This window comes from Trachypithecus francoisi, unplaced genomic scaffold (assembly GCF_009764315.1).
Source record: "Trachypithecus francoisi isolate TF-2019V2 unplaced genomic scaffold, Tfra_2.0 Lachesis_group5, whole genome shotgun sequence".
In the NCBI taxonomy this organism is placed as follows: domain Eukaryota; kingdom Metazoa; phylum Chordata; class Mammalia; order Primates; family Cercopithecidae; genus Trachypithecus; species Trachypithecus francoisi.
Window position 1 is genome coordinate 26,921,535 of NW_022681470.1, and position 24,104 is coordinate 26,945,638.

At 37.9% G+C, this 24,104-nt stretch overlaps 1 protein-coding gene across 1 annotated transcript; it reads left to right on the forward strand.

The window, feature by feature from the left end:
• The first annotated feature begins 379 nt into the window (after positions 1-379).
• On the forward strand, positions 380-22,701 carry METTL11B (methyltransferase like 11B). Its single transcript, XM_033198050.1, has 4 exons — positions 380-679; positions 14,942-15,117; positions 20,309-20,558; positions 21,299-22,701. The coding sequence occupies exons 1-4, from the start codon at positions 526-528 to the stop codon at positions 21,568-21,570; spliced, it is 852 nt and encodes a 283-aa protein (XP_033053941.1). The 5' UTR covers positions 380-525; the 3' UTR covers positions 21,571-22,701.
• The last annotated feature ends 1,403 nt before the right edge of the window (positions 22,702-24,104 follow it).

Below are 24,104 nucleotides of genomic sequence, written 5' to 3' on the forward strand. Positions count from 1 at the left end.
ATGGGTGGCTAAGATGACTTTGAAGGGTCCTTGTAATTTGAGGATTCAGTGTTCTAGGAGGAGTGATGGAAATCAGGTAACAAGATCTCCTGCAAAATATTCACAACTCTTTGAAATGGAAATTAGGCTATTCCAATTTAGAAATCAAATTAAGGCAAATATTCAGGGTGTTAGCAGGCTGCGCTCTTGCCTGTTTGAAGTGGCGGCTAAAGGAGAGAGGCGTACTTTTTCCTGGATGAAGCAGGATCTCTCTCAGCCAGTTTTCATCCTTACTTAGCACCTGCTGGTTTGGAGTGGTGTCACCCAAGCAATCAGACAGGGGGGATGTGCCAAGAGCCTGCCCTCCTCTCCCACTGTGTGCTGCCCCTCCTCCCTACACCCCATGACAGCATGTCCTGATACAGATGGACAGGGGACTGGTTTAAAATGACAGTCTCAAGTTCGTTTAGAAAGAGAAGGCTAATTCAAAGAAACAGCAAGGCAAGCTTCCTTTCTCTGTAGAAATCATTATTATCCCCCTTCATCATGGCCCACCTGGGTGCCCATTTTGCCTTTAGATCCCGCTGGCAGAAGACCGACGATGAACTCTGTCGATATAGCATGTCTTTTATCCTTCACAAAGCCATTCGCAATGACTTCTTTCAGAGCTATCTCTACCTGCTGGAAAAAATTCCCCTGGGTAAGTGAGTCAGAGCTATTAGATAAGAAACAAGAAATGACTGAAGGAATTGCATGAGGTCATGGGGCTTCTAGAAGAGAATTTAAAACAAGGATACTTTTTAGATAAGAAAAACTCCACAACCAATGTCATTGGGCTGAAATGTTTCAATGGAATTCTTTTATGGAGAATACAAAGATTAAGTGCCTAAAATAGAGTCAGGACTTTATTTTGGGATTTCCATGCACCCTCAGACACTGTGATTTGCTTCTCTGGGTGTCCGTTGCCTGAGTATCAGGCTTGTAGAAACTCAGACATGTTTAATATTTACAAAAAATTGTAATTGGGCAAATTTGATAATTCAAAGATGAGAGTATTAATGCATTAATACACTGAGTAAGTGTTAAAAAGAAAGACATAATAGATCAAAATGTGCTTGGGGTATGTATGTATGTTTATGTGTGTGTGCTTGTGTACACACTTATAATCCTCTCTGGTCTTCTTGAATCACAAGAATAGTCAGAGAGCTTTAAAAAAGCAGATTTTAGCTTGGTTTTTGAATATTAAGAAATCAGTAGTCTGTCTCCATTTTTGTTATTTCCTCTAGTTTTCAGAGAATTGGACAACAGAGCAATAAAAAGCTTATATGGTTTGCCTACTCTACTTTTTTCCGCCTCTGTGAAAGTAGTTACTTAAGGGCACCCTAAATAGCACTGAAGAGGAAATAACTTACCATTAAAGAGTAAAGTACCCTCCTCCCTTTGATTTATATTTTACCCTGGTGAAAGCAAGAAGGCTGTGTATCAGCCTAGTCTGTTTTCTCAAGGTCGTCTGAAAGCCCCATTGTGCACTTGAGGTGGTCAGGGTTTCCAGCTGTTGAAGCAGCTACATAATTCTTTGTATTGCATTCAAGCAACTGAATGTTAGCAGCCTGCCAACACCTCTTTCCATAAATCCATTTATGAGGGATCTTTGATTCTAAACATACAAATACCTTCATTTAATATTTATATAACTTCCTTCTAAAACTTTTTATCATCTATGACTTTATTTGATTCTCATAGTCACGCTATGGAATAGATGGGGTAGGTTATCATTATTTTTTTCTACCTACCTTCCCTCCTTCTTCCTTTCATTTTACTTTTTCAAAGGAGGGCAATAAAATTCAGAGATGGTGATATTTAATCTAGATAGAGTAATATCAAAGCAAAGACCAAAGTCCAGGGCTTTTTTTGGTAGATCACAGTGCCCATGAGTAATTCTTTTAGGACATATAATACATCTCATCTATATCCAAAAGGAAAAAATAATAGAGCAGTTTAAGTGGAAGGTGATGATGTTCTAGCCAATTCATATACTGCAGAGCATTGCTTTTCTGGAGACACTCTTCAGGCCATACCTCAATAAGAGTAGCTTTGTAGCCTTGGTTTTATTAGACTGGAGAAAGGTATCAATTACAATAGCTGAGAAGAGAGTCACTAACAGGCAGATGACTGCCAAACTTTACAAATATTTACTAGAGAGAAAAAGAAGTCACCTTTGAAAGCAGCTGAAGATGAATGAAAAAGTAGAATACAATAGTCTCTTCTGAAAAGCAGATGAAAATTAATTTGGTACAAGTGGACAATAATTTATATTTGATCTCAATCCCTTTTATTGTCCAATAAAATCATGGTGATCTTGTGTTTTTCTCCTTTGTAAGTATGCTAATGGTTTACCAATTATTTTCAACCTTTTAAAAAAACATATTATCAAAAGGCAAAGTTTTTGACAAAATATTCCATGGACGCCTAGTGTAAAAGTGAAACTTCTCTGCAAAGGATTGGGGTCAGGACCCTTTCCTTGGTCTAGTCTCTTAGACTCAGACTTACCACTGTCTCCGGAGGCACTTTTTTTTTTTTTTTTTTTCTGGAGATGGAGTCTCGCTGTGTCGCCCAGGCTGGAGTGCAGTGGCGCCATCTCAGCTCACTGAAAGCTCCGCCTCCCGGGTTCACGCCATTCTTCTGCCTCAGCCTCCTGAGTAGCTGGGACTACCGGCGACCGCTACCATGCCTGGCTAATTTTTCGTATTTTTAGTAGAGACGGGGTTTCACTGTATTAGCCAGGATTGTCTCGATCTCCTGACCTCGTGATCCGCCCGTACTGAGACTCTTCTATAATACCTGTGGGGTTCCATAAACACAGTTTGAAAACCATTAGTCTATTCCAAGCCAATATTGCCTTCATTTTACTTATTTGCAACTTTCCATAAATGGGCATTGCTTGTTTTCTCTGACCCTGATGATTTGACCTGGACATTAGTTTCAACTGAGAGTCACAGAGCTAGCCTCATCCACAGTACCTCTTTGAAGATAGAAATCTAGGGCTCCATTAGTCAATATGGACTGGGATATGCTGCAATAACAAATAAACTCTGGAATCTTGATAGCTGAACACATAGAGAATATTGTTTTCTCTTGCTACATCATTTTCAACGTGCATTATTGGAGGTGGAGGGGAGGCTATATTCCACACAGGCAATCAGGGATCCAGGATGATAGAGGCTTTGCCAGCTGGAACATTGCTAGTCACCAGGCAAGCAAATAGAGCAGCCAAAGTTTTGTCTACTAGCTCTTAAATACTTCAGCCCCAAAGGACATCAATTACACCTGTTTAGAATTCGTTGTCCAGAACTTCAAGAATGCTGGGCAATATGAAGGGAGCACATGTATATTTGTTCACTAGCAAATGTTCCTGCCACAGGGAAAAATATTTTATTTTGGAGATAAAAATACCAGACAATTCTTATTTCTGATCAATTCAGTCATATTTAATGTAAGAGATATTTATGGAATTTCATTATTGTCAAAGTACTGTGCATTAGAAAGGATTCAAATATTAATAAGACAGTTTCCATTCTTCTTCAGGATTTTATAATGTGACAATGGATGCAAATCTACAAATAACTATGTATTAATCCCTTTAAACTAAGCGTACAGGGAAATCAGGCTACCAGTTCTGTGAATACTCAGATTTTTTGCGGCTTTTTCCTCTAATGGGAGAAGCCGAATGTTCAGAAAGGAATCTGCATGTAAGTCTTATCTGCCAGTGTGAATTTTATTCAATTAGAAGGTTTCCCTTAATCCTTGATTCACTCATTTAAACTTTGGTTTTTGTCCCAGGAGTTTATAACTTATATTTATGGAATGCAATTGTGTGTATTAGTTCCCCTATTGGACTCTCATTCCCATGAGAGTGAAGACTTGCCTTTTTCTTTCTCTTCTATATCTATTTAGCATTTACCATGGTTCCCGGCACATCGGAAAAACTCAAAAAATATTTGTTAAATGAATTAAATGGCCCCTTACTAATAATTAATTGTGGATCAGCAAAATTCTGAGTTCAAATGTTTGCACTGCTACTACTAGAAAACTGACCTCTGCAAGTTACTAAAGCCTCTGAGTATAATTTTTCTTAAAACTATAGCAGAGTTGATTGAAGGATTAAATGTTGGTATATATGTGAAATAGTCCTCCTCAGTAAATATTAGTTTATTTCCTTCCTCTGAGCCAGGCCTCTTTCAAAGTCACCATGTAGCTTTCTCTAGAACAGGCATTACCAAAGACAATAAACTTAATTCAAAATATGAGAGTTTTCAGGCTGCAGCGAGTATTAATTATGTTTTTCCGTTTGGAAATAAAACTTAGCCAGAAGAGATGCTTCCTCTCCAGCTCTGCTGAGGTGTTTTACAGTCAGCTTCCTCTACTCTTGATAATTTCAAGACTTCATAGAAATGAAAATAAAGCCCTTCTTTCAAAAAGGCTAGGGAACTTCTCCTGTAGGGTCTGCACAGAGAGTTTGTTGTTTGGAGTAATTATATGGAAAGAACGGTGGCTAACCAGACTCTTTGATTCCTTCTTTCCTTCCTTTCTCCTTCCAACTGCCTAGATTAGGCAGCCAGTCTCACTCCAGCACACTATGTGGTGACATTCAGTCATGGAGAAATTTGCTGAAACATCCCTGGCAAGCTTCAGAGATTCATGGAATAGCAAAGACATATGTACTAAAAATCTCCAGTGGAAGACTCAGCTATGCTGTTGAACGTAACGGATCTTCAGGAAGAAGTGAGAACAAGCCTATCGTTGTTCTCAATGTTTTGCATATAACTATCTCAGTTCATTTTCATAACATCTCTATTAGGTGTGCTGTTATTTTCGCCATATGATATTTGAGGAACTGATACCCAGACGAGTTAAGTAACTTGCCAAAGACCTTATGGTGGTGAGTGGAGTAGCAGGATTAGGACCCAGGTGATCTAACTCCATGATCTTTTTTAAACCACTACATAATACAATGTTAAGTTAATGAAAACTTAACTCATGGGGCAATATAAGTTTTACCATATTTTATGATTTAACAGGAATAGAGAACAAACAGCCTATGAAGAACATTGGCTTCCTGTTGAGATAATCAAGATAGGCAGGTCAGTGAGTAGGTTTAAATAATCTAGGTACACCAACCAAAGTTCTGTTAGAAGCTTGGTGTGAACAAGTTTTCCAAAAGTGGCTATTCATGAACAAATAGGATACAGAACAGGAAAACAATTCAGTGGAAATCTCCAATGTATATGCCAGTGCTCAAAGGGTTCCACTGGAGCTGCTGGGATAACATCTCCACGTTTAGTAACAATTATTGAGGAATAACTTAACACTCAATGATTCTTCTAGTGTTATCCACATTTCTGAACACGTAGAAGTCAATGGACATTCATTAATTATATTATTGAGCAAAAGTCTATTACTCCTAGACGTTGTTAAAGGCTTAGCCCAACTTCATGTGCAGAACAATGGTTCTGTGTGGTTTAACAGAAAGACCAGAAGCTTTTGCATTTGAATAGGCACATGCCAGGACCTGGTTATGACATTTCTTTTCTATATGATATTAAGTTACCAAGTCTCTCAGATTCTCTTACTCATCTCTAAAATGATGATTATAATTCTAGTCTTATAGAATCATTGTGACAGTTAAAAGAGATAAAGTGAAGAGGTGACATGAAAGTACTCAGCATAATGCCTGGCACATAGGAGGTATCCTCTCTTGCATTGATCGCTTTTCAGAAGAATCAGTCTCTGAGGAGCAAATTAACTCTGGCTTTTAACTTTGATGGCAAAGACATAGATTGTTTAGCTACGCCTTTGCCATCAAAGTTAAAAGCTAGAGTTAATAACAACATCTCTTAAAAAGCACTTGGAACTTCCAGAATAAAACTCACCGCACAGCTATTAGTATTTTAAAAATTTATTTCATTCCCTTGATAGGCATTGCTGCACAACTCAGCAATGTACAATGATACATTTTCAAATATTTATCGCTACCTGTGCAATACAAATGCATTTTTCTCTTTCAAGCAATGAAGAAAATATAATTTTCCTTTTTATTTAGCGATATATTTTTAGGTACAGAGTATGAGAGGGATGATCTATAGATTTTCTATTTAAATAGACATAGGTTCAAGTTCCAGATATATCACTCTCCAGCTACTTAACCTTGAGCAACTTAGTTAATCTCTTAATGCCTTGGTTTCTTCTTTTGTAGAATGGATATATAATGTTTATCTTACATATTCAGTTCAATATAAATTTTTGCATATGTATTATATATAAACATGTTTGATCAATTATAGTTACTATTTTTTAATTATTTGAGTATGCCTAATTGGAAGGACAGGTATTTCATAAATGATACCAAAGGTATGACTTTATGTGTGCTTATGTCAGTTAATCCCTATCACCATTCAGCTCTTTGTTGAACCCATATATTATTCAAAGAACAAAAAGCTAGCTTTTAGTCAATGAACATTCAAAGAAGGCCCATCAGGAAGTTAGCATAACGTTAAGTGCTAAGGTTATAAAAAAATAAGACATAGCTTTATCCTGAAGAGTTTAGTGTAGAAGAGAGACCTACACAAATATTTTTTTAAAATGTGGTATTACAGTGATAGAGATCACTATAAAATTCTACAGAGGTGCAAAGGAAGCATGGGGACTGCTGAGTCAAATCTCATCATGAAAAATCTGTCTTTAGTATCTCCACTTGACTTCTGGCCTTTTCAGATTTGACAGTAGGTCAAATGGAGAGTTCAAGAAAGAATAGAGAGTCAGGAAGACACTCAGCAAGTAGGCAGGGGATAGATCTCTTGCTGAATTTGAGAAAGTAGATTGTCTTTCCCCAATTTAGAAGTCAGGAAAACACTAAACTAGCCCTCAGTTGAAAAGAAAAAAGCCCTACACAACTTTCAGAATAGGCAGTGCCCTATTTTAGAGATAAGAAACACCAGACACCTAAAGTCTATAGGGAGCAAATAAAACCTAGAGGGTTCCTCTGGGCAATTCAGAGACTTGGTAACGACAGCTTTCTAGCATCCTGGCACATTTAAACCTTGAATTTCACCAGAAACACTGATAAATCCCCTCCACCCCGACTGTTGGTGTAAAATAGAATGAGGAGGGTAACATTTGTTGAGTTTCTACTCTAAACCAAACACCATACTAGGTGTTTTCACATTCATTATCTCATTTAATAATCCCAACAAGTTGTATGACAGGTTTTGATATATTTGGGATATTTGTCTCACCCAAATCTCATGTTGAAATGGAATCCCCAATGTTGGAGGTGGGGCCAGGTAGGAGGTGTTTGGGTCATGAGGATGAATCCCTCATGCCTTGGTGCTGTCCTTACAATAAGTGAGTGAGTTCTTGTGAGAGCTGGTTGTTTAAAATTGTGTGGCACTTCACCCCACCTTTTACTCCCACTCTTGCCATGTGATGTGCTTGTTCCTGCTTCACTTTTAGATGTGAGTAAAAGCTCCCTAAGGCCTCCCCATAAGCTAAGCAGATGCCAGTGTCATGCTTCTTTTACAACCTGCAGAACTATTAGTCAATTAAACCTCTTTGTTTTATAAATTAGGCAGTCTCAGGTATTTCTTTATAGCAATGCAAGAATGGCCTAACATAGACAATTTGTACTGATGAGTAGAGCATTGCTCCTGAAATGCCTGACATGTGGAAGCTTCTGATACTTGAAAATGTGGAAGTAACTTTGGAACTGGGTAATGGGAAGAGGTTGGAAAAATTTGGAGGGCTCAGAAGACAGGATGATGAGGAAAATTTTGGAACTTCTTAGAGTTGTTAAATCACTCTGACCAAAATGCTGATAGTGACACAGACAGTGAGACCAGGCTGCTAAGATCTCAGATGGAAATAAGAAACTTATTGGGAAGTGGAGCAAAGGTCCCCCTTTTTATGCTTTAGCAAAGAGCTAAGTTGCACTGTATCCATGTCCTAGGGATCTCTGGAAGATTGAACTTAAGAGTGATGACTTAGCATATCTGGTGGAATAAATTTCTAAACAGCAAAACATACAAGATGTGGCCTGACTGCTTCTAACAGCTTAACCAAGATTTGGAAGCAAGCAAATGACTTAAAGTTGGAAGTTATATTTAAAGGGGAAGCACAGCATAAAAGTTGAAAATTTGCAGCCTAGCCATGTGGAAAGAAAACTTTTTCAGAGTAAGAATTCAAGCAGGTTGTGGAACAACCACTTGCTAGAGAGATTTGCATGACTAAAAGTGAGCCAGGTGCTAATAGCCAAGATGATGGGGAAAAGGTCTGGAAGGCATTTCAGAGATCTAAGAGACGGCCCCTCCCATCACAGACCCAGTAGTATAGGAAAACTCGTTTCAGGGGACCAGGCCCAGGGCCCTGCTACCTTGTGTAGCCTCAGGGTACTGTTCTCCATATCCCACTCCAGCTCCAGCTGTGGCTCAAAGGGGCACAGGTACAGCTCAGGCATCTGCTATGAAGGGCAGAAGTTGTAAGCCTTGTTGGCTTCCACATGGTGTTAAGCCTGTGGGTGCACAGAGTGCAAGAGTGGTGGAGGCTGCCAAGCCTCTAGATTTCAGAGGATGTATGGGCAGTCCTGGGCACCCAAGCAGAAGCCTGTTGCAAAGGTGGAGCCCCCACACCGAGATAACCTTTACGAGTGTGGAGGAGAAATGTGGGGTTAGAAGTCCCACACAGAGTCCCCACAGGGGCACTGCCTACTGTAGCTATCAGAAGGGGACCAACTGCCTCCAGACCTGAGAATGGCAGACCTACCTGCAGCTTACAACCTCAGTATGGTCCAGCCCAGGAGGGGAGCTGCCCAAGACCTTGGGAGCCCACACGTCATATCAGTGTGCCCAAAATGCGGGGCATGGACTGAAGGATTATTTTGGAGCTTTAAGATTTAATGACTGTCTGCTGGCTGGGGTTCAAGCTTGTGAGGGACCTTTAACCCCTTTCCTTTGGCCTATTTCTCCCTTTTGGAACGGGCATGTTTTCCTAATACCTGTATCCCTATCGTATCATGGAAGTAAATAACTTGTTTTGATTTTATGGGGTTGTAGGTGGAGGAACTCATCTCCAGATGAGATTTATGACTTGAGACTTGGGACTTTTGAGTTAATGCTGGAATGAGTTAAGACTTTGGGGGACTATTGAGAAGGGAATTTGAAATGGGAGAAGGACAAGAGATTTGGAGGTCCGGGGCAGAATAATATGGTTTAGATATTTGTCCCATCCAAATCTCATGTTAAAATCCCCAATGTTAGAAATGGGGCCTGGTGGGAGGTGTTTGGGTCATAGGGACAGGTCCCTCATGGCTTGGTGCTGTCCTCTTTGTGAGTTCTTATGAGATCTGGTTGTTTAAAAGTGTGTGACACTCCACCTCTCCCATTGCTCCTGCTCTGCCATGTGACATGCCTGCTCTGGCTTCACTTTCTGCCATGGTAGAAACTCCCTAAGACCTCCTCAGAAGCTTAGCAGATGCCAGCGCCATGCTTCTTGTACAGTGTGCAGAACTATAAGTCAATTAAACACCTCTTTTCTTTATAAATTACTCAGTCTCAGGTGTTTCTTTAGAGTAACACAAGAACAGCCTAAGAGAGGTATCATTACCTCTTTATAGAGGAAGAAGCTGAGGCTAACATGAGTTATGTAACCTATTCAAGGTCATAAAACTCATTTGCGTCAGAGCCGGCAAACAAATCCAGGGATGTCTTACTCCAACTTTTTCCTTCCTCTCTCTTTTTCCTTTTCTTTCTTCCTTCCCTCCCTTCCCTCCTCTCTTCCTTCCTTTTTTCCTGTTTTACCATTACTTCTTTAATGGCTAAATGGAGACGTACTCATCTGCAAATCTCTTTTATGGAAGGTCTTACCTTTCACAGGGGTATCTCCTAATTGGGCTTTTTTTTTTTTTTTTTTTTTTGCTGTTGCAAAGGGCTAACTTGATCAAATATTACCAGACTCAAATCATTTCAAAATTACTGTCTAAACCTAGCTTACAAGTCTTCTGAAGAATTTTAGATCATTTAAAATTGACAAACAGGTCTAATAGCTGGAATAGAGAAGTATTTTAAAATAGCTATATTCAACCACTTAAAAAAGAAGAAAGAAAAGAGGATACTCAGCACAGAAAAGCACTTAGCTATCAACAAAATTTCCTGTTTGTCAGAAAGTCTTCATTTTATTGCCAACTTGGATAATATTGTCTTGACTTGTTGTCCCTATCTCTGATACTGGACCAATATTTCCTTTCATGTCTAGATTAAGATTTTGAGTGAGTATTTTGTTTTTCTCCAAATTTTTATATTGAAAGACAGCAAAAGTCATCAAATGGCACATTGCCTCAAGGTAAACTTACTTCTTTGCATCTTAGAGTCAGAAGATGAGACCTTAAGCCACAAAATTCTTTTGCTACCTGCAGAAGATTTTCTCAAGGAGGCATTTGAAAATTCTGAGCTTTATCCAGATAATTCATGCCATGTGACATTTCTTTCCTGCTCATTTTTTGATAACCCAATTAAAAAGTATCCTTCCTGGTTAAGGTCTTATGGAGTCTTCTTGCTGCTACTTGCAGGCATCTGCTGCATGCCCAAGGCATTTTTTGGTACTATTCTTTGGGCATGCAGCCATGTGACTTAACTCCTCCATGCTAGGTGTAATCTCCATGAGAGAGATTGAGCTTTATGTTTATTTCCTGAATGTTGTATTGGGGCTTAATAACTGAATCATGAATGAATTGTCTTTCAATGTAAACTCTCCTGGATATCATTAACCTTTCCTAGAAATTTCATTTTTATTCTCCTTCAGAGTAAACAAACTCATACTCTATTTTTCTTTTCACCACAAGTAAATAGTGGAAGCTCCTTGGGAATTCAACTCATAATGTAGGTCAAGAAATAAATACTACATTAAATAAAAAACAAACAGTGTCTAGTTTTTGTCTTGAACTACCCCAAGTTTCATATAGACATTGCAATTCTTTAATTAGCCAGTATATATATTTGTATAGTAAAAAGCCATGTGCTGGTGACTGGTTGACTTATCTGAGTCAATATGCACAATTACAGAAGCTTTCAGGAGGGGAGAACCTGGGGCCGAACATGACATCTCATTTATCTTTTTTTTAGTGAAATGCTGCTGTCAATTAGGTGAAAATGAGAACTCAAGCCCATAACCATAAAAGCCCACCTATTGAGTCTGACGCCTGCTGAGATTGGCATTCACTTGTGGTCTAAATGTTGCTGGCATAATGGACCATTCCTATTTCTAGATTAAGGGTTTTAATAGACTGCACAAACCAGTTGACTTAAGCAGGTGATGATGAGTGTGGCTGCTTTGCTGCTTTGGTTGGATCAAGAGAGCCCTGGGCTATGGCTTGCCAATGATCCCAGAGCAGCATCCAACCCTGGGCAGCCTCTGTGAGCTGTGAGTTCCTAGCCTGATTTTCTGAGACATCCAGAAGAATTTGGAACAGTCATATTATTGGTGATGCCTGATTTTTGTCATCCCTGTTGAATTTATAAGCACTTATTAAGTCACTTGCTGTGTACACAACACTTTACCAAGTGCTAGGGAAGGGAGATTGGTGTAGGTCCATGGTTCTCAATGTTTTTGAATATAAGGACTATTCTTTTAATGTTGTATTTTCTCAGTCAGTAGCTAATTTGTGTGTAGAATAGCAAAAAAAGCTTCTATGTATTTATTTAAACTTTGAAAAGAGTTGAATTTTAAAATAACAATCTATGTATAATAGTTAATCTGTATGGAGGATATAAATAATATTGGTGGCCTCCAGAAAATGATGAACTACATGGAAACTGATTCTTGTTCTTGTTATCCCTTTCAGCAAATTCATGGTGATTCAGGGTACAAACACTGGCTCCAGTGTCTCCAAGTTGGAAAATGCTGATGCAATTCCATAGATGGAACACAGTCATAGTAATATAAGTGGTATTTTTTGGATTTTTAACTTTTAGAATCAAAATTTGGAACTATGTAATTGTTCAATTCTGAACACCATCCAACATCTCAGTCCTGGGGTTATCTGAAGAAAAATGTTCTTAAAGTGAAATAGGTATTTTTCTCTTTGATTTCTTCTACCCAAATTTATGCCATATTTTGGCTTGCTTCATGCCCTGATCATAACATTTTTGAACCATTGTATATTTTTCTTGGAGCTTTCAATTATCTTTTATTTTTGGTGGTTTAGATTAAAAAATATGCCTTCCTTAGAATATTTATAATATCTCCTTGCTTCTTGCCTACTCTGTTGCCTTGGATCTAGCTTATTCTACTTAAAGATATTATTTTTGAAGTCTATGTTTTGTCTTGTAATATAAACTGATTTCTTTCCAGATCTGATACATATCTGTCATTTTGGGATTTCTTTTCATTGGATACCTGGTTAATTACATCATCTTTCATCATGCATCTTCTCTTGATTGTAACCCTCACTGGGCTGGAATATAGCTTCAAGAAACTTCTGAAGAATGAATCTATAGGAGGTAAATATTCTTTGAAAATTTGACTGGGTATTAAGTTTAGTTTGCAAAAATTTGATCTCGGAATATTGGTGGCACTGTGCCATTGTTTTCTAGTGTTTCTGATGAGATCTGTGATATAAGCCTGATTCTAGTCTTTTGAACATAGAGTTGCCAAATAAAATACATGATGCCAGCTAAGTTTAATTTTAACATAATCACCAAATAATTTTTGGTGTAAGTATTTACTCTGGAATGTGCAATATTTCAGGCATACTCAAACCAATAAATTATTCATTATATGTCTGAAATTCAAATCTGTGTGTTGTGTATTTTTTTCCCCCTTGATGTTGCAACCCTATTTGAAGGTCAGCCAGTCTTCCTCCTCTAAATGACTTTTAGATCTTCTTACTACTCTTTCTGTTTTGAAATCTCTTAAAGATGTGCTTAAATGTGGCTTTAAAAAAAAATCTATGCACCTCAGCACTTTGTTGGATCTTACAATCTCTTTCAGCACCAGGGAATTTTCTTCTATTACTTCCTTTAATAATTTTCTTCCCTTCATTTTATTAGTTTTCTGGAATTCTAATTAGCTTGATGTTGGGCCTTCTGAATTGCTTATGTAAGTCTAGTCTTCTTATTTCTGTTCTGCACATCTATCTTTTTGTTTTATGTTCTGGAAATTTACTCAACTCTATATCTTAAAGTTTTTGGTTATCAAAACTTTAATTTCTAATAATTCTTTACTGCTCTTTTAATTATAATTTTCTTGGAATCTTATCTTTAATTTGTGGATGTGCCTATTCTCATATGTCTTCAAAGATATATGAGTTTTTTGTTTTGTTTTGGCTTAAATTCTCATCCATTTCCTGAATTATTTTTGTTTTCTTTGAGGTCAGTTCTGACTATCGCAATCTTTGTTTTTCAGGCTGCTACTTTACTCTCATGTGTTTGGAGATCATTTATCCACATTTAAGAATAAAAAACAAGGTAAATAATTCTAGGCAATGGATAAAGTTTCCTTTGTTTTGTACTTGTCCCCTAAATAGACAAGAAGCCCTACATGTGCAGGTGGATTTTACCATACTCTGATGAATGGGTGTAAGTGACAGCACTTGGAGTCTTCTATATGTGAAAATGAGTAGTATTCTAATATTTTAATGCTAACTGGTCTAGCTCTTCCTAGGCGATTGATCTACTTATTCATTTTAAAGACAACAGACACATTTTCCCTTTCTAGGATTACAGCTGTGCTTTCTGCTGCTTTTAGGAGGGTGCACTTGTCCTCTTACCTAGTTGTTCTCTAGACAGAGTTTTGATTTATGCTGTTTTTTTTTTTTGTTTGTTTGTTTCATTTTTGTTTTTTTGACTTCCATTCTCATTCTTACACTTGCCTTCCTGTTGATTCTAAGTCCAGAATGTAATTTCCTCTTGCAAATATTTTGGCCTGCAAATTCTTTTGCTTTGTTCCATCTGCTTTTCATTGTCGAGAAATTTATTGTAATCATGAATCCATCAGTGATACTCTGTCATTTTCCTCACTATTATGGGTTTAGTGTTTTAAGATAGTTCTCAGGGAATACTGGGAGGGAGAGAAGACAAATGCATGTACTCAGCCTACAATCTTGAACCAGAAGTTCCATCCTTTAATCTACTGTCTATCATTTTATTATGAATGTCTTATGATGAAAATATTTTATATCTGCATGGGTGAATTTTGGTTTGCAAAACACACTTATGTGTAGTCTCATTTATTCCTCAGAAGTTGTAACACATATTTTTCTTACACATTTTTGAAAATAATAAAATGACAAAGTAAATGTGAATGTGCCTGGCACACTACCTAGGACAGAATAGCTGCACAATAAATATTATGTCTCTTTTATTATTTTATTATCACAATGTAGAGTTCAGGCACATTTCTGTAATATTGGTATGAAGACATATTTGGATATGTATTGTTTGAAAAAGATATAAAAACAGTTACCCCTACCTTACGATTAGAAGCAAAGTAATTTTTTCATTAAACTTTATTATAAGCTTAATGAGAAAATTCTCAGAAAACATTTGAACTCAGGGATAAAACTCACTACAAAACTGATGACATTCTTTACATTATTGTAGCTAACACTGTTAAAAATTTTAATACACTGATATAGCTATGGGTTTATTCAACTATAGAGTTATTAAGTCATGAAAATGCCACATGATTGTAATCCATAGATGCGATCTCTGAAGATCAGAGGAGTTAAGACGTTTTCCCAGCATTACGTAGCATGTAAGTCACAGAGCCAAAACTCAAACCCAAATCTTTTGACTTCAAACCAGTGCTCTTTTCTCCACAGCACAGATTCACAGGCTTTTAAAAGGAAATGTAATGCATAAGGCTGAGCTTTTTTTCTTATAAATATTAATAACTATTAATAATGTTTCATTTGCAGTGAAATTGTATGCTTTAACGAGCCAAGTCATCAATGGCGAGATGCAGTTCTATGCCAGAGCAAAACTCTTCTACCAGGAAGTACCAGCCACAGAAGAGGGTATGATGGGAAATTTCATAGAACTGTCCAGTCCAGATATCCAGGCCTCTCGGAAATTTCTTAGGAAATTTATTGGGGTGAGTTATTCAACTGCAGCTTGATGAGAAGGCAAAGTCATTGCAAACACTGAGCTCGCATGCCTCTGTATTGTTACTTAAGTCACGATTAAGCCATATGACCCAGCCAAGAGTTCTGCCTGCAAGCCTGTTTTAAGATGTTCAGAAAGGATGAACCATTTATGATATGATAAATATAGTAACACTGGTTTATCCCACTTGGCATTTCACTCTCCTATCGCCAACTAATCTTACATGCTCCAGAGGAAGGTGAATTAGCAGTGTTGATATAAAATTTGGGAATGAAGAAGACATCTCTTTTAGAGTCTCATAAACATTTCATACCCAAATGATTGATGAGAGATCATGCCCTTTGGGATTTTGGGTTGACTTATTGACTCCCTGTAATAAAAATGAGATGTTGGAAGGAAACACATGATTATATTCAGTTTAAAAACAATGAAGGTAGAATCTTTTTATACTATTTTATACATAGTTTTGATTTTACCTTGAAAGAATGTTACCCTTTTGTAGTCCTGCATTGGGTCAACCCCTACTTCCTTACTGTCATGTCATATGAAGACAGACAGTATATTGTAGGAGTCAAAATTTTGGGCTTTAAGGCTATTGTGGTTCTTCTGCTTAATGTATAAGCAACTTTGAGCTTGTTACTTAAATGTATGAAGTGTCAGTTTTCTCTCTTGTGACTAGGGCATGACAATAGAAGCTACTTCACAGGATAATGTGGAGATCAAATGAAATAATACATGTCAGGTACCTGCTTTAGTGCACAAAATTAGTACCCAATAAAGTTAATTTATTACTATTACTACTAAAAACAGGCTTTCATATAATGTATTCATTCTATTTTAAGGAACTTCATTTTTAGAAAAGACTTAAACCCCAAGAAAGACTGGGTGTGGTGGCTCACACCTGTAATCCTAGCACTTTGTGAGGCTGAGGTGGGTGAATCACGAGGTCAAAGTTCGAGACCAGCCTGGCCAATATGGTGAAACCCTGTCTCTACTAAAAATACAAAAATTAACCGGGCATGGCATTGCACGCCTGTAGTCCCAACTATTCAGGAGGATGAGGCAGAAGAATCGCTTGAACCCGGGAGGCAGAGGTTGCAGTGAGCTGAGATCGTGCCACTGCATTCTAGCATGGGTGGCAGAGCAAGACTCTGTTTCAAACAAACAAACTAACAAAACAAAACAAAACAACAGCAGAAAAGACTTAACCCCCAAGATAAAGCTGCTGTTAGTTCTATCAAAGATGCAAAGTTCTAATTGGTAACAAGTTTTGTTCCAACACATTACAAAGTCATTGGTTTGAGATTTGGTGCCCATTTTATTCTGATAAAGGAAATATAAACATTAGGCCATCAACCAATTTAGTAGCAAAACATTAATATCTCTAGTGTTGAGGTGAGGTTCACTTCAAATCCAATCTTCCTGGAGCACCCAGTGTGTGAGTCCAGAGCCTGACAGTGGATAAAAATGTGATCAGGATGATGTATTTACTGGGGCCAAAGTGTCTGGACATTAGCTTCGGCCATAAAAGACTAGAGAGTCTAGGGATGAAGACAGTGGATATTTACAGGTTAGGTTAACTTGGAGTATTTCTAAATCAGTGCTGCTGACTGGCTTTACTGAATGCTGGTTCTGAGAGAGTCAATCTGCTAAGCACTTTAGAAGCATTGTCTCATTTACTCCTCATGCAAATTCTTGGAGGTAAGTGCTATTATTAGCTCTGTTTTTATAGTTGTGGAAACTGAGGCTTGAAGAGGTTAAATAAGTTGTCAAGATTACACAGCTGGTAAGAGACAGAATGGGGAATTAAGCCCAGCCAGGTCTGCCTGACACCAAACTCCCTGCTGTTAACCATGACATATTTTTTCCATTTGTCTCATGAAACTGAAAAATCCCTGCTTTATTTATTTATTTTTTTATTTACTTTTTTGGTGGACCATAGACCTCGACTCTCCTCCAGCCTGGCTGAAAGCAATCCCTCCTGCTTTCCTCGTGGTGAGGCCGACTTTGATCCCAAAGCATTTCAGAAGCTTAGTTAGTAATCCAGCTGTCTTGTCACTCCGTGTGGAATGCCAAGCTGACCACAGGGATGCTGGTCAGACAGAGCCCATAAGCACGCCCACAGACCTGGGAAAGGAAACAGCCTTGTGCTAGCATATTTATGTTGGAAAAGAGGCAACCTGCTCCTTTGAAACAAATATAAGGAGTCCTTTTTAGTAGACAAGGCTCATTGTAAAACTGTGACTTCTAAGTACAAACACAGTCCCTTTTTAAGGACTGATATTTTGGTACTTTGACCTTCATACTCTAATCTACTAGATTAGTATTCAGGTCAAGATACAAAGAGTTAGGGAATACGATTATCTGACATGACTTATTCTTGTGTCAACTGCGAAAAGAAGATTGTTTAAAGTTGTGCTTTCCTTTCAGCACTTAATGACATGAGGCAGTGGGAAAAGGTGTTTAAACTAGTTGCAAATGTATTTAGCAAATAAACAAATGATACCAAGATGATGTCAATGCCATAGTTGATAACTTTCCTGTTTTAGCTTTCTAGTGGGAAAAAGTAGTAATTCATAAAAAGTCATCAGTATTTATTTGATAGTATTTATTTTTTGACATTTCTCAGAGATTGGATAGCTAAAAAATCTGGGTCTACTAACTTGTTATATTTCATAGTTTTTATACAGTGACATGAGGCCCTTTCATTTTAGTTTTTTAGCTCCACTGGATAAACCTAAAATAATGTTCTTCAAAACAAAATACATAGGCAGAATCAAAACTAAACTGAAATTCCTAATAATGTTTTACTAGTTTATATGGATTCATAAATATAAACATGGCATAATAAATGAAAATGAAAATAACGAAATGGGCTCACACCTGTAATCCCATCACTTTGGGAGGCCGAGGCAGGTGGATCACCTGAGGCCAGGAGTTCCAGACCAGCCTGGCCAACATGGTAAATCCCCATTTCTGCTAAAAATACAAAGATTAGTGGGGTGTAATAGCTAGCGCACACCTGTAATCTGAGCTACTCGGGATACTGAGGCAGGAGAATCACTTGAACCCGGGAGGTGGAGGTTGCAGTGAGCTGAGATTCCCGCCACTGCACTCCAGGCTGGGTGACAGAGTGAGACTCCATCTCAAAAAACAAACAAACAAGACAGTCTTGTTTTGAAATCATACATTGCATGTAGTTCTAGTCATATTCATTCAAGGGCATCAGATTTCAATACAATCACAGTTTCAGGCAGCCATGGTGTCCAATAAAGTTCAGGGTGCTTTGTTGTTCCAGGATTCTACTTCTAAAACCGCTTTCTACACTAATGAGAGCAACAAGACCAATAGAGGCTTTTAAGGCCAAGTAATAATAAGAAAAATTTGAAATGAGAATCTCTTATTGAGCATACACATTTTTAGTAAAGTCATTTCTAATAATGACATAATTTTTCCATCTACTGCCCATCTTTTTGTTATGAATTTACTTAGAAGATGCTTCTTTCACAGCATTCATACTTAGGCCTTTTTCTGAATTAGCTTAGTCTAAATTATATTTGAATGTGACATGTGGCACAGTGTAAGTAAAAATGGCAAACACATGGCAGTATACTACCACTTCCCCTTCTCATGCTTGAGGCAGACATCACTAATCTATCATAGATCTCTTTTCTACTGTCTAAACGAAGCCTTATAATTCTTTGTAACATAGCATTAGACAGATATTACCAAGAGAATCAGAGTTATCACTTGAGGTGACATCTCTAATGTAGAACTGGCTTTGGATTCAGACAGTTCCTGTTCTAATTCTAATTCTGACATTAGTTATGAAATATTAGAAATCAGAATTTTCTCATCTCCAAAATGAGGATAATAATCTATATTGCGGAGTTTTCTTATTATAATTATTATAGCTAAGAGCTTGCTATGTATAAATAATAATTGTGGCTATTATTATTCCATTTTGAAAGAAGTTACAGTTCCTTCACTTTTTGTTCTTCATTGTAATTTCCTAGCATAACGAAGGCCATTTGGGTGGACTAGAAAGCTGGTTTTCTGATGTTTCCCTCTGTTTGTATTTCACCTTTGATCCTTAGCCAATTTTTTTTTTATTCTTAGTTCCTGAGAAATCAAGAGTAGGCTTTTCCCTTAAGATCTTGATTGGCAACTTCAAGTATCTTGTTACTGTAATTTCTAGCACAAAACTGCTTCAGCAGCCATCCCAATTATGACCAAATAATTTAGACCAGCTGAATCTTCATAAATCAGAAACGTTTTTTAAGTTTTATGGAAGCAAGTTTGAGAAAGTTTGCATTGGCTGATTTCTCCCCTACCTCCACCATCTTCCCATCCCCTCACTCCCAGCTAATTTAATGCACAGATGTACTTAAAAAAACCGTTTTTAGAATTTTTATGCCAAATAAATCATGTAGTTTCTGGTACCAAAAAAACCCAGAAAACAACATTTAGCATTAAAAGACACAAGGAAACTTTGCCGAAACTATCTTTTATCCATGTGAACTTGCTGTGTGCCATCAAGGCTGTATTTGAAATAAAATCCTGGCCAGGAATGGAAAAGTTAGCATTGTTCAGCTCAGGTTCCCAAACTTACCATCCATCCAAGAGGAGTAGATAATTCAGAGCCTTCAAAATTTGCCTACAAAAGATAAAATTCAACTATTCCAAACTGAAATGTTTCCATTGAATGAGTCTTTAATTTTAAAACTCAGGAAGGTTCTCACTGTTTGGTTCTGTTTTGCTTACATGGCAATAATCTATAGTGTAGAACCATTTAGCTGTGGATTTGTCTCAAATTTAGTCATTAACGTGTAATCTTCATAGGGCTAACAATGACTCATTTTTTTTTGGAGAAAATTACCAAGTGTGTAACCTAAGATACTATTTTTTAAAAATCTCATTTATAATTCTTTATTTGGATAAAGAAAGCAGGACTAGAAATATTTAGGTATTTTTTGAAAAGATAATTGAATGTATATCTTGATTGTGGTGGTAGGTGCATGGCTATATATATTTGTCCAAAACTATCAAATTGTACACAAGCAATGGTACATTTTATTGCATAAAAATTACCTAATAAAGTTGATTTAAAGAGGTAACTAGGGCGTGCAATTTTCAAGAATGGGTCTCTGTACTTGAAATATCAAGGTGCCTTTCTGCAGGGGCCTGGGAGAGCTGGAACAGACTGTGCCTTGGACTGCGGCTCCGGGATAGGAAGGGTCAGCAAACACGTCTTATTGCCTGTTTTCAACAGTGTGGAGCTGGTGGATATGATGGAATCCTTTCTCCTTGAAGCTCAGAACTACCTGCAGGTCAAAGGTGACAAAGTAGAAAGCTACCACTGCTACAGCCTGCAGGAATTCACACCCCCGTTCAGGAGATATGATGTCATCTGGATTCAGTGGGTCTCTGGTTAGTCCTGCATGACTTTGCCTCTGCTATTCTCCCCTTTTCAGCCAGAGAAGACAGTGCTTGGGGCTAATGAGGGCACCAGGGAAGAGTTAGCTGTAGTACTTCGAGCAGTTAGCTCCCTTAGGTGTCATGTGAACTCCCACAAAACTCTGATCTTCCAGATTTCTCCCTTGACATTTTCTGTACAATAAATTTACATTTCTTTAAGGATTTACGTTGGTTCTTGAACCAACCTAAATGGAGCAAGTGCCTTTGGACCAACCTAAATCCTTGAAGAAATCTAAATACTTGAAAAAATTTCAAAAGTGCAGTCAAAAAGATTAATCCCCATTTATTGGCAGAACTAGACATTCTTAGATTTAAATCCCCAGGAAATGAGACAGCAGTGAATTAGATTTTGGGGTGTGTGTATGTGTGACACAAAGATATAGTAATACAGTGGTTCTTCAGGGGACAGGGAGGGACTTGTGGGGGTAGACAATAATTTATCTCATGCCTATGAGGTTGACAGGCTAGGTAGGATAATATATTTTACAGACAGGGGACAGAGCCTTCTCTAAGAGGGTATGTGTCCCCTTATCTAAATTTTCAAAGCCTCCTGTAACTGAACGAGGCTATTAAATAATTCATGAATGAGTGAACAAATGATCTCCTGATTCTTAGCCGTGTTCTTCCCTACTCACCTTCCATCCTCCCTACCATATCATCCTGTTCCCCCATCCACTTGGTCCCCCTTGTAGGGCACCTGACTGATAAGGACCTTCTTGCATTTCTTTCCCGGTGCCGAGATGGACTGAAAGAAAATGGCGTCATCATATTGAAGGACAATGTGGCCCGAGAGGGCTGTATCCTCGATCTCTCTGACAGCAGTGTGACTCGGGACATGGACATCCTCCGGAGCCTCATAAGGAAGAGTGGGCTAGTGGTGCTGGGCCAGGAGAAGCAGGACGGCTTCCCAGAGCAGTACATCCCCGTGTGGATGTTCGCACTGCACAGCGACAGACACTCCTGAAAAAGCAGCGGGAATGAGCGCCCGGACTGGGCAGTGGTGCTTTGGGACGGGGCTGCTGTCCTTCCAGGTGCCCCTTGTAATGCAGATAGGGAAGGTGAGAAAAGGGATACAATGTATGTCTGGAAATAATTTATGATATAATATGCACCTGTTTTCAGTGGTTATACAATGCCACACTCTGATGAGACGTGCACAAATTCTGTGGATTTTCTGGAAAAAAAAAAAGTGAAATATCAGGAAACATGCTTTAAATCTGTTTGTATGTGTCTAAACTGTACAAGTGTGCATGAAAACAGAAGGCATAAAAGACAGCTGGCCTGCATCAATATTTGTAAAAATCGTCTTTAATAACATCCTTGGCAAAAATGGTGTTTTATTTTGTTTTTTGTTTTTTGTTTTTTTCATCACAAGATGAAATCAACATTCTGTGGGTCAAGGAAAACAAATAATTTAGCTTTGGGGGTTGTTCAAAAAAGCATTTGTTTACTCAAACACACACACACACACACACACACAGAAAGGAAAAGAAACAATGCCCACATATTCCAAACTATCTTGTTCCCTGATAATTATTATTAGAGTATTCTAGTGGGGGCGGGGGTGGGAGAAAATCTAGACTCCTTTCCCTACCTTCATGTTAGTTAAATTTTACTTCCTTCCTCTTTGGTACTACTACTTCTCTTGAACAAACATCTCCCTCTAATTAAGAAGACACTAGTCAAAATCATCTTGTGAACACAAGTCCATTATTTAATTTTGTCTTTAGACTTTCTCTTGGCAGAAAAGGTATCTGGTTTCACTTTCTATTTTGGGTCAGTTTTACTACCCAGTGATGTAATATGGATGTAATTTGATAACAGAGGTCTGCATTACAGTGATGGGAAGTATCTCCTTTCAGGAGAAAATGTTGTGCCCTGAAATTTCAGCCTTTAACATATAAGTAAATATCATTGATAATCTAATTTTAGTCTTTGGTTTTCAACATTGCTTCGTTCATTGCAGCTGCTTCTGGGGTCTTGATTGATATGAATATATACTGAAAAGAGAAGCAGCAAAACAAATGGACAAGGAAACGATAAACCTGAAAACTGAACTAGCAGGACATTGGTTTAATTAAAAATAATCTAAAATTAGTCAAAAAATGTAATTCAATTTTTATTAGCAGAATGCTAAATATAACTGCTGTTGTCTTTAAAACACTTCAACATCTTCACATTGAAGCACATTTGTGCTTGATATGTATTGAGTCTTCATGCAATGAAAATAATTTAAGTAAAGAAGATAGACTACATGGATATGCTATCATCATAAAATAGTATTTTCAGGTCACAGCTGTAATTTAAGAGGAAAACAATTATGATAAAACATTTGATACTTTGTTGTAGCTTTACCTTGGTAGTTTCATTTACTGTGCTGGAAAATTATTTCACCTATTCTGCTCTTGCCATCTTACAGCTGTTGTATGTTACTTGCCATGCTCTGGGGTAGCATGCCACTGATTCCATGACAAGCAAGCCAGGGACCAGAACCAAATTGAATGGTAAACCATTACCAAACAGCCTAAGTGCAGCAAAACAATGGTACTCATGTTTTAGGCCTCTGTAATTCTTAGAGCACATTAACAGAATCTTCTTTTTAGGCTCATCCTGGGAATTTTCTTTTTTTTTTTTTTTTTTGAGGCGGAGTCTCACTCTGTCGCCCGGACTGGAGTGCAGTGGCCGGATCTCAGCTCACTGCAAGCTCCGCCTCCCGAGTTTACGCCATTCTCCTGCCTCAGCCTCCCGAGTAGCTGGGACTACAGGCGCCCGCCACCTCGCCCGGCTAGTTTTTGTATTTTTAGTAGAGATGGGGTTTCACCGTGTTAGCCAGGATGGTCTCGATCTCCTGGGAATTTTCTATTTCTTTCACCAGTATCCTTAATTCTCTTAACCCTTGACTTTCTGCTTTGCCAATATTCACAAGCTGATTGACACAGTTGTCAATATTCTCTGCTATGGGTTTCTGAGCTTATGGAGGGAATGACACAATTTTCCTGCTGATACTGATACCTGATTTTCAACTCAGTTGGGTCATTGAGGTTGATCATCATTCCCTTTTTTCATCCTAAATCACATATTATTCTCCTTAGAAATTTTTCAGATTTTTATTGCTCTGTCCAATTTCCCAATTCTGTATCTATGCTTAATTTAATTGAGAAAGTAGACATTGGGAGTAAATAGTATCAACACCCCTTCTCCCCTGACCTGGCTTTATATTGTTAATAACGGGTACAAAGTAAAGGGTGGCTTGAGGGAAATTGGAGCCAGATCATGTACACTACAGGTCATGTTAAGGTTTGGACATGTTATTCAAAGAACAAGTGGAAGTTCTTGAAGGATGCAAGTAAAGGACTGATTTTTCTGCCTTTGGTAGTTGTCATAGAAACTGTGGAAAGCACACATTTAGCGTGAGACCTACTCCAGTCCTCTTCAATCTAATTGAGTAAGCGAAACACACTGCTCAAGTTTATCAACACATCTGAAAACTAGTGATAC